Source organism: Misgurnus anguillicaudatus, chromosome 22 (assembly GCF_027580225.2).
Source record: "Misgurnus anguillicaudatus chromosome 22, ASM2758022v2, whole genome shotgun sequence".
In the NCBI taxonomy this organism is placed as follows: Eukaryota; Metazoa; Chordata; class Actinopteri; order Cypriniformes; family Cobitidae; genus Misgurnus; species Misgurnus anguillicaudatus.
In genome coordinates this window covers 22490733-22507252 of record NC_073358.2, presented here as the reverse complement: position 1 = coordinate 22507252, position 16520 = coordinate 22490733, and the positions used below count along the sequence as shown (strand labels likewise).

Genomic DNA, 16520 nt, shown 5'->3' with positions numbered 1-16520 from the left:
GGTAGCCCTCCCTGTCACGGTAGGAAATCCAATGTTTCCTCCGTGTCATGTTTTGTGTTTGTGTTTGTACTCACGTTGTGTCCATGTGCTCGTTTGATTAAGTGTTGTCACCTGTGTAGTGATTACTCGCTCCAGCTGATCCTAATCATCCATCAGCTACATATACTCACTCATCTCTCTTCCTGTTGTCAGATCCTCATTTCATGTTGCTGCAATCACTTGGATTATCGTCTCTCGTCGTCGTGTTGGATTTGTGTTCGTGTTGTCGTCTCCGTGTGAGTGTTTGGTTTGTTCCTGGTTCTATCCACTGGCCATCATCACACTCATCACCGACTTCACGATTCAACACTCTTCACGCCACCGTAGACCTTCGATCACCATTGCCAACATCCTGGACTCAGTCATTCACTCTGTTGTTTCATTGTATTTACCATCATTATTAATAAATCTGTGTTGATCGTCTGCGCTTGCCTCCTCCACTTTATTGTATCGTTACACTCCCCAAATTGTTCAAGGTGTGGTTACAGCCTTGATTGAAGGTGCTTTGCTATCTTTAAAAATCTTTTAACTCTTTCACAGCCATTGACAAGTTGTCAGTAAATGATTGGCTTATTTTCACTTTATTACTCCTTTAAAGGACAAGTTCGGTATTTTACACTTAAAGCCCTGTTTTCAGATTGTTTATGATGAAATAGAATGGTTTTGACTGAAATTTCGACATATGCGGCTGCCCCGAGAATTTTCGGATGTTTGTTGTTTCACCTTCCACCTCTACAATGGCTGTATAGGTGCACTGGAACAATCCATCCTAAAATGCATTAAACTTTCGTTTACAAAGACGTGAAACTCACCGAGTGGTCAGGGGTGTTCACTGATATGCTCACACAAAAATCGCTGCAAAAGATGCTTTCCAACAGGTTTTATCGTAGTTTTTGTTCAACTCCATTGACTTGTATTAGATGTTCTGTGAGATACGGTATTACACTTTTTGTGTGAGCATTTCAATGAACACCCCTGACCACTCGGTGAGTTTCACGTCTTTGAAAAACGAAAGTTTAATGCATTTTAGGAAAGATTGTTCCAGTGCACCTATACACACATTGTAGAGGTGGGAGGTGAAACAACAAATACCCGAAAATTCTCGGGGCAGCCCCATATGTCGAAATTTCAGTCAAAACCGTTCTATTTCATCATGAACGATCTGAAAACATGGCTTTAACCTTGATTCACTTTTAAAAGTTGCTAAGAAGACAGGCTAAACAGGCTAATTTGCCAAAATAAACAGGCTAATAAAATCAGATTGTAAGTGGAGATTTAAATCATTTTGGTAAAAAATATTTTTTGTTAAAATTTTGTAAAAAATGTTCCTGTGTAGCAGTGGTAGAGCTGTGCGTTTGCAGCGCAAAGGGTCTGGGTTCGAACCCAGGGAACACACATACTGTTAAAACCTATACTGTATACCTTATAGCGCACTGTAAGTCGCTTTGGATAAAAGTGTCTGCAAAATACATAAATATAAATATAAAAAAATTGTCAGATTGCTTGTACTGAAGTACAGAGATACTAAAATAGTTAAAACAAAGTTTGCCCTTTACTGTAAAAAGTGAAAAGTTGGATCAACTTAAAAATTACTAATTAACTGGTAAGTTGAATACACATTTTTAAAGGAAAACACCACAGTTTTTCAATATTTTACTATGTTCTTACCTCAACTTAGATGAATGAATACATACCTATCTTTATTCAATGCTTGCACTTAATCTTTGTGCAGCGCCTCGTGGATGTGTTGGCATTTAGCCTGGCCCCATTCGTTCCTATGGCTCCAAACAGGGATGAATTTAGAAGCCACCAAACACTTGTTTTCCCTATTTAAAGACTGTTACATGAGTAATTACATGAGTAAGTATGGTGGAACAAAATAAAACATGGCATTGAAAAAAGATAGGTATGTATTAACTCGTAGATGATGAGGTAAAAACATAGTAAAATATTTAAAACGGTGGTGTTTTCCTTTAATTGAAAAAATATAAAATAGCAACAATTTCACAAATTAAGACTTTTGACAGTATGTATGGTTTATTGCTCCTCCCTCTGTTTATAAAATATATAAACTCATCAAATCTTCCTAAATATCTATAATAGACATAGCATTTTAACTTATTATTGTCTCATTGGCTTGACAAGCATGTTAGGATGAATAGCTTAGTGAAAATAAGTAGCTATTATTTCCATCTCATGCTCTATTTATTTGACACTGTAGTCAAATCTGTCAGGCAATACAGGAGGACTCATTCTGAGGGATTACTGCTGTTCGAGGTAAAGAGGGACTTAACAGAGGCACAGTCAGCCTTCATTTAGTGGCTTTCTCACTGTATGCCCAATGCTTGTAGTTATATATAATTAAGCTTGAATTCAGGCCCATGGGAAGGTTTTTTCTTTCTATCTAGTTATAGTTTTAGGTCAGCGCATGTTTTGATCTATTGAACAGTGTTTTATTATCAACATTACCATTTCTGAACCTTTCTGAAAGTCTCTTTGTTTTGGAGAAATCTGATAGTGTTAGTTGACTTTGCCTAATTACAATGGCTTATCTTAATCATAAGTTTACAAAAACGTCTGCACTGAACTCAAGTATCAACAGAAACCCATTCACAAACATTAACTCATATATGTTTGGGTCATATATGGAAAACCTTACCATTGGGTTAAAATAAACCTCTATGCTAATTTAAACCAAACAGTTGGGGTTGTCCATATTTAATTCAGCCATGGGTGGAAACAACCAAGCATTTGTCATGGATCCAGTTGTTTAGATCCATATATTCGAAGGCTTTCTGAGCTGCCTGTGTCATGTTTTGGCAAAATGAAAAAACAGAGACTAAACAAATGTTTACTGAACTCTTACAAAGTTGCTATTGTCCAAACAACAGTCACTCTTTGTAATTTATTCTTCTTAGCTAAAGTAAAAGACCTGCATGCTTTGAAAATACTTTGAAATAGAACGCTATTGTATTTCGCTTTACAAGACATGTCTGTCAAAGGCCTTCATATTGACTTCTATACACACACAAATAAATAAGTTCAGCTTTAAAGGCGGTGTGACAGCCTCAGTATAATTTTATTTGTATTTAGGATGTGCAACCCCAACAGAAATATTTACATTTTAATCTGATAAAATCCTTTTTTTTAAACATTACTGCTGCACAGCCTGATCTCACACACAAAACGTACATATTTACACGTAAACTAAAACAGTCATATACGTATGTGCTTTTACGTATTTATAGTGCCTTTACGTATTATCTGGACGTAATTGCAGGATCGATACGTATCTAAATGTACGTAAAATATCCTAAAATACGTACAGATTAAACGTGTTCTGACCAGTCAGTTATCCAGTAACATTTGCTTATGGAGCCGCTTTTTATGAAGCGCTTTTAATGCGCATTAGATTTAATACTCACATTAAAACACTTTGGCACGTTAATGCTTACTTGCTACACATCATTATACACTATACTATGTAATTCCTTTTTTATTTAAAATAATGATCGGACGAAACTAGAGCAGACCGCGTTCCCGACCGGACTCATTTCAGGGTTACAACAGATTCAGAATTTCTGCGACGGTGTTGACATCTCTTCTCCAGGTGAGGAAATTTATTTACATTTTTAATTTATATGTCTGCTCTATTTTATGAAATCTATTCTTAGCCAGTTGTTGGTTTTTGTCAGATAATAACTTGACTGGTAAGTTAATCGAAAAAGTGCATCGACTGAAGTGATACTAGGTTTCAACAGGCGATCATTACATCAATGATTAGTGTTTAATATGATCAATCTAATATAAATTCATACTTATTTGACTTATTTGTTGTGTCTCTGTATTCTCAGATCAAACTAAGATAATGGCGCATAACGAAAGTGAATTAACAGAAATTCTCAGAAAAGGGCGCGCTGTTGCTGCAACCCTTGGAAAGATATGCGACCGCACACAGTTGGGTGCCGTCGTTAAAAAAGGCCAAACTGCAAAACTGGACATGGACCTGGATCACAATGTCAAACAAGGGCAAACTATAATTCAGAACCTTAACAGTGAAAGTTCTGTAAATGATCTAAATCGTGCTCTAACTGAATCCGTAGAACTGTTTGGACGGCCAAACCAAAATGGCCCAAAGGTCAGTATTTTTCTTGAATATCCAAACTTTTAAGCAGTCATTATTTTACTGAAACATTTAAGAAAAGTATGTGAGATTGGTGGAACAAATATAATTTATTCATACATTTTCTATTATATTATTTTTAAGATTGCGGCAGTTGTAATGATATTAATCCTGATGTGCAAAATAAAGTGTCACGTTTTTGCAACAGAATGTTGAGTCTTAATGATACAAGCATATAGACTGTTTCAGCAGCAACAACATAAACAAATGGCTTTTTTTGGACTGAACGCATCTTCTGGTAAACTTCCACATAGAATCAATAACAAAAGTCCTTTTACAGTATTTTATTTCTGAAAACAAGGGAAATAAATGACAAGTAAATAACTTTTGTTTTTATATTCTATCTAAGGCATATGAACTATTAAACTGAGCTATTGTTACTGTGTAAAATTAATGTATACAATGTTAGCTACAGGTCCTTGAATTCTTGCCTGGCTGCCAAACCTCTTGGCACAGCTGTGATCCATGCTCACCGTCTCCCCCTCATCTTTAGTAAAAAAAAATATTTTCTACAAGGTATTTGTTTTAGAGATCAGTTTAGCCACTTGCCAGACCCATAAATAAATACAGACCGTAAGTTCACTTTGATTCAGATGTGTAACCACGGGTAACTTCCTGTGTTTGCTTATCATACTGGCCACAAAAGCCACTTGTTTATGTTGTTGCTGCTGCTGAAACCCTTTATAATGTACTGTTCAAAATTCATAGGCAAAGAAAAAAAGGATCCAGTCCAGCTTCAAAGTCAAATGTCCACAAAAAGCAAAGCCTTCTACTACACATGGTAAGGTATTGTTGATCTAAAGAAAAGTCATTTGTGTTGTAAAGCATTCATTTTGAAATAATAAAGATGTTTTTAATAACTGCTACATGCATAATCCGATCCAGGAGTCAAATCAAGGCCATATCCAAAGCCAGCAGAATGTAATCTAGACCAGGCTCCAGACCAGGCTCCAGATCATGGTTAGTTATAACTTATTAGATTGTTACTTTTTAAAAAATGTGTTGTTTTTAGTAAATTCATGATTATTTCCTGTAAATTCTTGCATATGATTTAAACCATAAATATGCTACAATAAGAGGCAAAAGCTCCATATGATATGAGTTATGATACTGCTATAAAATAGTGCCCACAAATGCTTTTCTTAAACTTCACAATTATTTTTTTAACTTAGAATAATTGTGCTTGACATTGTAATAAAAAGCAATTAATTCTAGTAAGGTAAATTAAAGAACCACACTGCATCATTAGACAAGGAACTGTTTTGCATAATTTTTTTTCTGGGGTGTGACAGATTCTCTTGTAGGTGAGTTGCAAGAGCTTCTGTCAGCTGCTAGTTCTAACCTCCACTTTGAGGGAACTCCACATTCAACATCTCTGCATTGGGGTGCAAGGACAGCAGCTTCTTCTGAGAGATGGAGGGAGGCTAGACCATCTTTAATCAGCAACAGGCTTGCAACAGAGCATATTAAGGAACAGCTGTGTTTGGAGTGCAAGAAGAATGTGGCAGTTGTCAAGTGCAAAGACTGTTTGCCTAAGCAGTATACCTGCATTGACTGTGACACTGCAATACATCGTACACAAGTGTTCCACAACAGAACCACCATGATTTTCGGGTTCCACAAGGCTGTACCTCCCACCATTGTGGTGAAGCAGGACTCTGATGGGCAATACTTTCATCATCATGAAGGTACAGTTTCCTTTAATAATAATAGTTATATTTATAGTAGACATAATAATGTCTTGGGATAGTCACTTAACTACAAGTTATTGTCAGACCCCCATTTTAACTTAAGTTTGTTTATATTGAACTTGTGAATTATAAATTGACACTTTATTTTTATTTATTTATTTTTCTTCATTGTAGATCGTCTATTACCAATAGCACTACCGAATTCCATCTGCAGTTGTGGAGAAGAAAAGTACAGTGTTGGAATAGGGAGGTCTATTACTGTAATCAACATGAAGGGTGAGTGTTCAGCACATAATGAATGGCTATGGTGCAATTCACCAGTTAATTGTTTTACTTTATTAAGCTTCTCCATGTGTACAGCGGTATTTTGTGTATTTGTGTTGTCCAACATTTTTATTTGCTTCACAAGCACATTTCTGAGGCTATAGTATCTATAATACCAGCACTTGTTTTGTTTGTTTAGAATATCTTTGTCGATAGAAGGCAAAACAGGATATGTTGTTGGCAAAATGAGAATATGTGCTTTATGTATTTAAATGTGTCTATAAACTCTCTGGTTTCAATTCTGTGTAAAGTTGCAATGCTGCATATAAAAAGCTAACCCCTGCCTGTTTAACCTTGCTCATTGTGATTACTCTGGACAAGTTATAATAATATGACACAAACACATCTGCAGTTGAAGGTTGAAGGTTTGACTGTGTCATGCAGTTGTGTACATTTTGGGAAATTATTTGTAGTCTGTCATTATACTTTGTTATTGCATTTAATTTACTAACAAGTATTTTGTAGGTCGCTATGAACTGTCATTGCCCCATCTTCGCTGTGAGCAATGCAGAGAAACATGGATACCAGGTGTGCTAGAAATGCAGAAGAGTGGCTACTGGCCTGCAACTGTAAACTTCTGTACCATTTATGATGAGGAAGTCTTCATGTCCTTCGAAGACTTGAAAATGGCTGCTCCAGGATTGTCCCGTTTAGCATTCATAAGAATGCTTGACATGAAGACAGTGCACTATGGCAGAGTGAGTACTTTTCTCATATACTGATCAGCCATATAAAAGAACCTGCCTATTATTTTGTAGCTCTAGCTCACACTAGTAATGTTTTTTGTTGGGTATGTTTGTAAAAAGTATCTAAATCTCCCAATATTACTTAGGCCTAGTTGTGTCTTCATCTAAACCCTGTCTGGGAAACTGTCCCTATATCAATTACCCAGAATGGTGACCAAAAATAATTCTGCCAAGCTGTTCTGTGAGGAAAAATACCTTAATGACAGAATAACAGACTTTGTGAATTTGAACCAGTCTGACAGCGCATTCACACGGGGCGTCAGCGTTAACGCTTCCCATTCACTTTTAATGGGTGACGTCATGCGTTGCCGAACTGAATTGTGGATCCGTCGGCGCCGCGTCAGTGCTGTTGCTCGCGGCAGAAGTTGAACATTTCTCAACTTTTCAAGCGGCAACGCATGCGTCAGCCAATCAAATCGCCTTATGCAAATAACCTAGGCAGAGCCAGCCAATTACGTTTATGGAAGAACGGAGCATGTGTAGCGGCCACTGTGATTGGCTGTTGGCCACGCTTCAGACAAGCCTTCCGTTAAGCGTTAACGCTGACGCCTCGTGTGAATGCGCCGTGACAGCTATCATAACCGTTTTGTAAAATTGGAAACAGAACAGCTTTGTTGAATGGGCGTTGTGCTATTTTGGTTGAACAACAAGGTCCATGATAATATTATTATGACTGTTTTAATGTTTTGGTTAAAGGGATATTTCTACCAAATATCAAAATGACCCCATAATTTACTCGCTTTCAAGCAATCCCAGATGCATATGTCCATCTTCTTTCAGACGAGCACATTTGGAGTTATTTCAATAAGTTTCCTTGCTCTTCCAAGCTTATAATGGTAGAAAATGGGTATCAGGGAACAAATTGTGACTTTAAACCCTAAAAAAGAGAAGTAATTCACACGGCTCCACACTCCAGGGGCTTAATAAGTTTGAATTTAAGCTTGAAAAAGCAAGGACATTTACTAAATCACTCACCCTTATCTTCCTTAATCTTAATCCTTATGCTTTATGGGTATCTGCATCAAGCACTTTATGGACTTTATGTGTAATATATGTTCATGTCTGTGTATTTCATGTTATTGGAAGGGGGAATATATGTGTGGGATGTGTTTTACTGTTAGTGTATTGTTGCATTGTTGTTAATGTGAGCATACCAAGACAAATTCCTCTCAACTGTATTGTTGAAATGGCTAAATAAATCTTTGAATCTTGAATATTTGAATCTAAAGTATCTCCAAATGAAAAGTCTGAAAATGATGGACATATGTATCTCGGATTGCTTGAGGGTGAGTAAATCATTGGGTCATTTTGATATCTGGCTGAAATATCACTTTAATTTATGGAGAATTGTAGATGTGGATCAGAGTCGACTTGGACTTACCATAAACAAGCATAAAACTAAAGTAACATTTCTCTGTTTTTTTAACCAGATCGGCACTTTATGTGGTGATGCGTTTTTGAAGAGTTATTTCGAGTGGTCCATCTGCCGTTATGAGGTTGACAAGATCTGTGGTGAACAACATTTCATGTGCCCTGCTTGTACCCCACTAATGCTGGCAGTTGCTGTGGATGGCAACAGAAAACTTCATCGTTTCAAAAAGGCTGGGAAGTAAGTGTTTTTGTTGTTGTTGTTGTTGTCATTATTGGCTGACTTATTTTTTTGTTTGTTTGTGAAGCCCTTTCTGGGAAAGCAGAAATGTTTTATACATTGAGTCTTCTGTCTTTTAATTTTTAAAATTTTTAGTTATTTGTATTACCTTGAAATTGTTTATAAAGCTTTTGTTTTTATTGTCATTTAGAAATTGTATCTGAAATCCAACCCTCTCTTTTTTTATTAGTTCAGAGGACTCGGGCTACTTCGAAGGGTTGTTTCTTTGCAAGGATGAGGATGTATCCTCTTTTGTTCAATATATCCGCAAAAAAGTGCAACATGTAAGTTTCCTAGACTGCTTATCAGATTGCTTGAAAGTAGATATTATGATTTATGATTTGTTTGTGAAAAGTTCACAGTTTATTTTAAATACACAATCATGTGTACAATGAGAGAAATATAAAACACATAGGCCTAATTTATAAGCTATTCCAAATGCCTTTTTCATTCTTTATTATTTGTATTACATGTAGGTGGGAGGCAAAGGTGTTTGTGGAGCTGCGGAGTTTGCAGCTGCGAAAGAGTTTTCCAGAAAGACCAGCAGTAAATTGGATGAGGAGGGAGTTGAAGTTGCTGTCTGTAGGCATGGTGTTCTTTTGAGGGCACTCAATATGTTCAGAGGAGAAATCCATGCATATCCTTTGTACTTGCAGAAAGAACTCTGCACAGAAAATGCAACTTTCTTTTGTGCTGACATTATGTGCAAATACTGGCCATACTTGATAAAAGTTTGCCAGGCCTGCCCAGAACTGAGACATCTACTAAATATGAAACCATTCCTTTCAGTTATGCATGCAAAAGTACATGGCATAAAATGTGAGGTATGTGTTCATATTTGGCTATTTTCTATTGTATATTCAGATAAAGCCTGCATAAATTAAACTTTTCCTTACTTTGTAGATCAAATGGAGTGGTAGCTTTCAAACGGGTGCTGCATATACCATGGGGGAAGAAGTAGAACAAACAAATAGCTTTTTATCAAGAATTGGTATAAGCACAAAGTTCATGTCTAAAGCAGGTTAGTATGTTTATGTAATTTTGGCCTCAACATTTCTAAATTTAAATCAGTTAGAAAAGTTATTAGGTAACACTTCCCAAAAGTAAGGTGAGAATTTTTTTGTGTGTGTGTGTGTGTGTGTGTGTGTGTGTGTGTGTGTGTGTTCTGTTCATTTGTTTTGACAGGTCGCACAGATTTGCTCACATTGCAGTGTATGGGGTGGAACAAAATGAAGACTCAAAATATGTGCCAAACTATTTGCACACGATACCAAAAGGCAATCTTTATTTAGATTAATCTTTCTTATTTCTGTTAAATGTTAAAGCATCAGGCTTTTAAAAGTGTTTGAATTACTAAAGTGTTTTAATTAGTTTATTTTCAGGCATTTCTTACAAAATGTCATCTCATCTTCACCCTCTCTATCTATCTGTCTATCTATCTATCTATCTATCTCTCTCTCTCTCCCTCCTCTCTCATTATCGCTCGCTCATACAAACTCGCTCGCTCGCTCACACCAACTCGCTCGCTCGCTCGCTCGCTCACTCACACAAACTCGCTCGCTCGCTCGCTCGCTCACTCACACAAACTCGCTCACTCACACAAACTCACTCGCAAAAACTCGCTCGCTCACTCACACAAACTCGCTCACACTCGCTCGCTCACTCACACAAACTCACTCGCTCACACAAACTCACTCACTCGCTCACTCACACAAACTCACTCACACAAACTCGCTCGCTCGCTCACTCACACAAACTCACTCGCTCGCTCACTCACACAAACTCACTCGCACAAACTCGCTCGCTCACTCGCACAAACTCGCTTGCTCACTCACACAAACTCGCTCGCTTGCTCACTCACACAAACTCGCTCGCTCACTCACACAAACTCACTCGCACAAACTCGCTTGCTCACTCTCACAAACTCGCTCACACGCTCACTCACACAAACTCACTTGCACAAACTCACTCGCTCACTCACACAAACTCACTTGCACAAACTCACTCGCTCACTCACACAAACTCACTCGCTCGCTCACTCACACAAACTCACTCGCTCGCTCACTTACACAAACTCACTCGCTCGCTCACTCACACAAACTCACTCGCTCGCTCACTCACACAAACTCACTCGCTCGCTCACTCACACAAACTCACTCGCTCGCTCACTCGCACAAACTCGCTCACACGCTCACTCAGACAAACTCACTTGCACAAACTCACTCGCTCACTCACACAAACTCACTTGCACAAACTCACTCGCTCACTCACACAAACTCACTTGCACAAACTCACTCGCTCACTCACACAAACTCACTCGCTCGCTCACTCACACAAACTCACTCGCTCGCTCACTCACACAAACTCACTCGCTCGCTCACTCACACAAACTCACTCGCTCGCTCACTCACACAAACTCACTCGCTCGCTCACTCACACAAACTCACTCTCTCGCTCACTCAGACACACTCTCTCGCACAAACTCGCTCGCTCACACAAACTCACTCACTCGCTCACTCACACAAACTCACTCACACAAACTCGCTCGCTCGCTCACTCACACAAACTCACTCGCTCGCTCACTCACACAAACTCACTCGCACAAACTCGCTCGCTCACTCGCACTATCTCTCTCGCTCACTCACTCTAACTCGCTCGCTTGCTCACTCACACACACTCGCTCGCTCACTCACTCACTCACACAAACTCACTCGCACAAACTCGCTTGCTCACTCTCACAAACTCGCTCACACGCTCACTCACACAAACTCACTTGCACAAACTCACTCGCTCACTCACACAAACTCACTCGCTCGCTCACTCACACAAACTCACTCGCTCGCTCACTCACACAAACTCACTTGCACAAACTCACTCGCTCACTCACACAAACTCACTTGCACAAACTCACTCGCTCACTCACACAAACTCACTTGCACAAACTCACTCGCTCACTCACACAAACTCACTTGCACAAACTCACTCGCTCACTCACACAAACTCACTCGCTCGCTCACTCACACAAACTCACTCGCTCGCTCACTCACACAAACTCACTCGCTCGCTCACTCACACAAACTCACTCGCTCGCTCACTCACACAAACTCACTCGCTCGCTCACTCACACAAACTCACTCGCTCGCTCACTCACACAAACTCACTCGCACAAACTCGCTCGCTCACACAAACTCACTCGCACAAACTCGCTCGCTCACACAAACTCACTCACTCGCTCACTCACACAAACTCACTCACACAAACTCGCTCGCTCGCTCACTCACACAAACTCACTCGCACAAACTCGCTCGCTCACTCGCACAAACTCGCTCGCTCACTCACACAAACTCGCTCGCTTGCTCACTCACACAAACTCGCTCGCTCACTCACTCACTCACTCACACAAACTCACTCGCACAAACTCGCTTGCTCACTCTCACAAACTCGCTCACACGCTCACTCACACAAACTCACTTGCACAAACTCACTCGCTCACTCACACAAACTCACTCGCTCGCTCACTCACACAAACTCACTCGCTCGCTCACTCACACAAACTCACTCGCTCGCTCACTCACACAAACTCACTCGCTCGCTCACTCACACAAACTCACTCGCACAAACTCGCTCGCTCACTTGCACAAACTCACTCGCTCACTCACACAAACTCGCTTGCTTGCTCACTCACACAAACTCGCTCGCTCACTCACTCACTCACACAAACTCACTCGCACAAACTCGCTTGCTCACTCTCACAAACTCGCTCACACGCTCACTCACACAAACTCACTTGCACAAACTCACTCGCTCACTCACACAAACTCACTCGCTCGCTCACTCACACAAACTCACTCGCTCGCTCACTCACACAAACTCACTCGCTCGCTCACTCACACAAACTCACTCGCACAAACTCGCTCGCTCACTTGCACAAACTCGCTCGCTCACTCACACAAACTCGCTTGCTTGCTCACTCACACAAACTCGCTCGCTCACTCACTCACACAAACTCACTCGCACAAACTCGCTTGCTCACTCTCACAAACTCGCTCACTCACACAAACTCACTTGCACAAACTCACTCGCTCACTCACACAAACTCACTTGCACAAACTCACTCGCTCACTCACACAAACTCACTCGCACAAACTCACTCGCTCACTCACACAAACTCGCTCGCTCGCTCACACAAACTCGCTTGCTCGCTCGCTCACTCTCACAAACTGGCTCGCTTGCTCACTCACACAAACTCGCTCACACCCGCTCGCTCACGCTCACACAAACTCACTCGCTCGCTCGCTTACTCACTCACACAAACTCGCTCGCTCGCTCACACAAACTCACTCGCTCGCTCACTCACACAAACTCACTCGCACAAACTCGCTCGTTCACACAAACTCACTCACTCGCTCACTCACACAAACTCACTCACACAAACTCGCTCGCTCGCTCACTCACACAAACTCACTCGCTCGCTCACTCACACAAACTCACTCGCACAAACTCGCTCGCTCACTCGCACAAACTCGCTCGCTTGCTCACTCACACAAACTCGCTCGCTCACTCACTCACACAAACTCACTCGCACAAACTCGCTTGCTCACTCTCACAAACTCGCTCACATGCTCACTCACACAAACTCGCTCACACAAACTCGCTCGCTCACTCACTCACACAAACTCACTCGCACAAACTCGCTTGCTCACTCTCACAAACTCGCTCACATGCTCACTCACACAAACTCGCTCACACAAACTCGCTCGCTCACTCGCACAAACTCGCTCGCTCACTCACACAAACTCGCTCGCTTGCTCACTCACACAAACTCGCTCGCTCACTCACTCACACAAACTCACTCGCACAAACTCGCTTGCTCACTCTCACAAACTCGCTCACATGCTCACTCACACAAACTCGCTCACACAAACTCGCTTGCTCACTCACACAAACTCGCTCGCTCGCTCACAAACTCGCTCGCTCACTCGCTAGCACAAACTCGCTCGCTCACTCGCTAACACAAACTCGCTCGCTCACTCGCTAGCACAAACTCGCTAGCTCACTCGCTAGCACAAACTCGCTCGCTAGCACAAACTTGCTCGCTAGCACAAACTCGCTCGCTCACTCGCTAGCACAAACTCGCTCGCTCACTCGCTAGCACAAACTCGCTCGCTCACTCGCTAGCCTCGCTAGCACAAATTCGCTCACACAAACTAATCACATACTTTTGCCATTGTAACTAACCATATCACTGGTTTATTGGTTGTATGTTTTAGACTCAGCAGAATCTAAAGAAAGAGACCGAAAGCCTACAAGACATGAAAAATGAACTGGCTGTAGATGATGGTGTACTCCATCAGTGGGTCACAGATGTTCAGGAGTGGGCTCACACTAGTAAGTAAAAGCTATAACATGTCTTTTCATTTACATTTGCAAAACAAGTGTGCTACAACTTGAAAATGCTATTTTTTTCCATTGATTGCAATTTTTGACACTTTTTACAGCAACTGTAGGAGACAGTGATGCTGCAATTCAGACAAAAAGGAACACAATAGAAGAATTATCTTTGTGCATTAAACAACGGCAGCATCGTCTTTATAGACACACTGGTATGTTAAATATTTAGTAAAGAACTACTTGTTTGTTGTCTTCTGCATTATTACTGCTGCTGCTGTTACTAAAAAAATTCCAATTTTAATTCATTATGTTTCAGCCACAAACAAGGGACGGAATAAAATAAGGAGAAAACTCAATGAGGAGAAAAAGAAGCTGGCTTTTGCCATTGAACAGCACAATGCCCTTGTTGACCCCGCCCTTAAGGTAGCGTCCGCTGAAGAAGTCCTTCAAAATGACTTCGTTTTCCCCTGGCAACTAACAGAGCAAGGTCAGTTATGCATAACATGGATATTTACATTGAAATTTTCAGTCACTGTCTTAATCTCATTTACGTGTCATACCTGTATTATGTAGATGATGTCAATCTCTTGACAAAGAAAAAAGTATTTGACAAGGTAATGCTGATTCAACGCCTAGAAGAAGAACAGACTGTTCTTGTTCAAGAGGCAAAGCAGCATTGGCTGAATCTAAGAAGTCAGGAACACAAACTGAACAGTTTGCTTGATACCATCATTTCAGGTGGTATGTATTTATAATCTGTTATGTATTCATCTATGTAACCATGTATTCATATTTGCCTGATGCCACATGAAATTAACCCTTATTTTCATTTGTGTTTGTTTTACAGTTAACCCCTGGAATCTTCCAGATGATGGGATTCAAGGACTTCAATGTGTCTTGAAGAGAAAATTACATCAGTTAAGAGCTCACCAGGACATTGTAAAAACAAGTTATCAGGCAATAGACACCATAAACCAACATATTACTGTTGAAGAATGTGAATATCCCAGCTGGCCAGAAGACTCAGAAGCCCTTTATTCAAGCACTGATCTGAGCTCTGATGAAGACGATACATGTCTGTTGTAGTTATTTACTAAATACGTTGCAGTTTTTTTTTCTTTCACTTTATCTATTACTCCTCTTTCTCCATCTGTCTTTTTTTCCCTCTGTTTGCATGTGTGCTTGCCTTATAAAATGGGAGATGAAATATTAACTGTTTAAGGGATGGATTAAAATGTTAATTTGGGTTTTTCTGATGGGATTTACTTTTACAGACATATATCCTGCGCATTTTTACAGACATGTACTATAGTGGATTGCTGGGATTGGGGGCGCAACAGAAGATTGCGCAACAGAAGATTATTTCAAAATCTAAACAATGATAAATAAAAAGTAATTATATTTACTTGTTGTTACTTGTTGTATTCTTTAAGAAAATCGCTTTAAATTGTAAATTCATATAAATAATGTAGTGGGAGACATACATTACTATATACAATGTTCATTTCTTTGTGACATTAATAAATAAATTACAAACAAGGATTTAATTTTTGATGAGCAAATACATTAATAGGTCATCTTTACAGTGCTTATAGTTTTAATAACAAAGTTTGGGATGAACACGTTCAAATAAATCTAAATCATCATGTTTCAACTGACGAGCAAGAATGGATACGCAGCCGGAGTTCGCATATGCAGGCTGCATACGTCATCAAGCCTGGTTTAATTTAACTATTGCATTCGCAATGTATTTTTTTTTTAGATCTTTCATGTAGGCTACCGTAATTAGTAGCATACTTGTTTTGGGTTTCTCCCTTCTTTTTTCTCTCTTCTCTTTCGTTCAGATGACTTGGAAGTAACGTTATTGTTACACTTTGTGTTATATTCTTGTATTTCATATATGACATTTCTGAGTACAAGCATATTTCAACATTTTACGATTAATTAAGAATAACAGTAAACTTTATAATTTGTTAATATTCTAAAATAAGACGTAAAAGCCAACAAATGCGACCTCCGGAGGGTTCAGCCTTCGGATTTGGAAACGGCCACAGTCGACCCTTCCCCGTTTCCTTGATAGTTTTCAGCATCCCTCCACCAACTGTTTCCTAACACTCGCCTGGTTAACCAGAATAATGAGGGGAGTGCTTTGGGTTCGGGCCGAATATCGACCTCGAAGTCCTCTCATAGGGGCTTGAGCGCTCAGGGTTTGGGCAAAATACAGAGCTCGGAGGCCTTTTCTTAGGGCGTGCGTGCTCCGCGTTTGGGTCAAAAATCAAGCTCGGAGCCCCTCTTCGGACAGCACGCCGAAAACACATACCATTTATCCTAAACAATGGTGTGTATAACTTAAACAAGCATGGTTAGGGGGAATCATTTTCACACATGAAATAATACAGCTGATTTCTAACCTTAGCCTCAGTGAAAGTCTTTGTAAAGCAACCCCATTAGACACAGTGCTCACCACTTGCATTGTCAAAAATCTCGGTCAAAAATTG

At 40.1% G+C, this 16520-nt stretch overlaps 1 protein-coding gene across 2 annotated transcripts; it reads left to right on the top strand.

Annotated features, from left to right (window-relative positions):
- Positions 1 to 3205: 3205 nt before the first annotated feature.
- On the top strand, positions 3206 to 15561 carry LOC129431185 (uncharacterized). 2 transcript variants are annotated; one of them, XM_055188949.2, is made up of 17 exons: positions 3206 to 3649; positions 3894 to 4177; positions 4931 to 5003; positions 5108 to 5182; positions 5515 to 5910; positions 6088 to 6189; positions 6703 to 6935; positions 8414 to 8592; positions 8822 to 8915; positions 9108 to 9455; positions 9535 to 9652; positions 9817 to 9908; positions 13902 to 14019; positions 14130 to 14234; positions 14339 to 14509; positions 14596 to 14760; positions 14870 to 15561. In XM_055188949.2, the coding sequence occupies exons 2-17, from the start codon at positions 3908 to 3910 to the stop codon at positions 15106 to 15108; spliced, it is 2778 nt and encodes a 925-aa protein (XP_055044924.2). In that variant the 5' UTR covers positions 3206 to 3649; positions 3894 to 3907; the 3' UTR covers positions 15109 to 15561. The 2 variants fall into 2 exon arrangements, with proteins under 2 accessions (XP_055044924.2, XP_055044923.2); XM_055188948.2 differs by having other exon boundaries at positions 14596 to 14763.
- The last annotated feature ends 959 nt before the right edge of the window (positions 15562 to 16520 follow it).

What these genes read in the sequence shown, in the direction of transcription:
- LOC129431185 (XM_055188948.2), top strand. Translation starts at nt 3,908, where the DNA reads ATGGCGCATAACGAAAGTGAATTAACAGAAATTCTCAGAAAAGGGCGC. An exon ending in ATACTTTCATCATCATGAAG is followed by an intron (nt 5,911 to 6,087) that starts GTACAGTTTCCT and finishes TCTTCATTGTAG; the next exon opens with ATCGTCTATTACCAATAGCA. An exon ending in TTTGCACACGATACCAAAAG is followed by an intron (nt 9,909 to 13,901) that starts GCAATCTTTATT and finishes TGTATGTTTTAG; the next exon opens with ACTCAGCAGAATCTAAAGAA.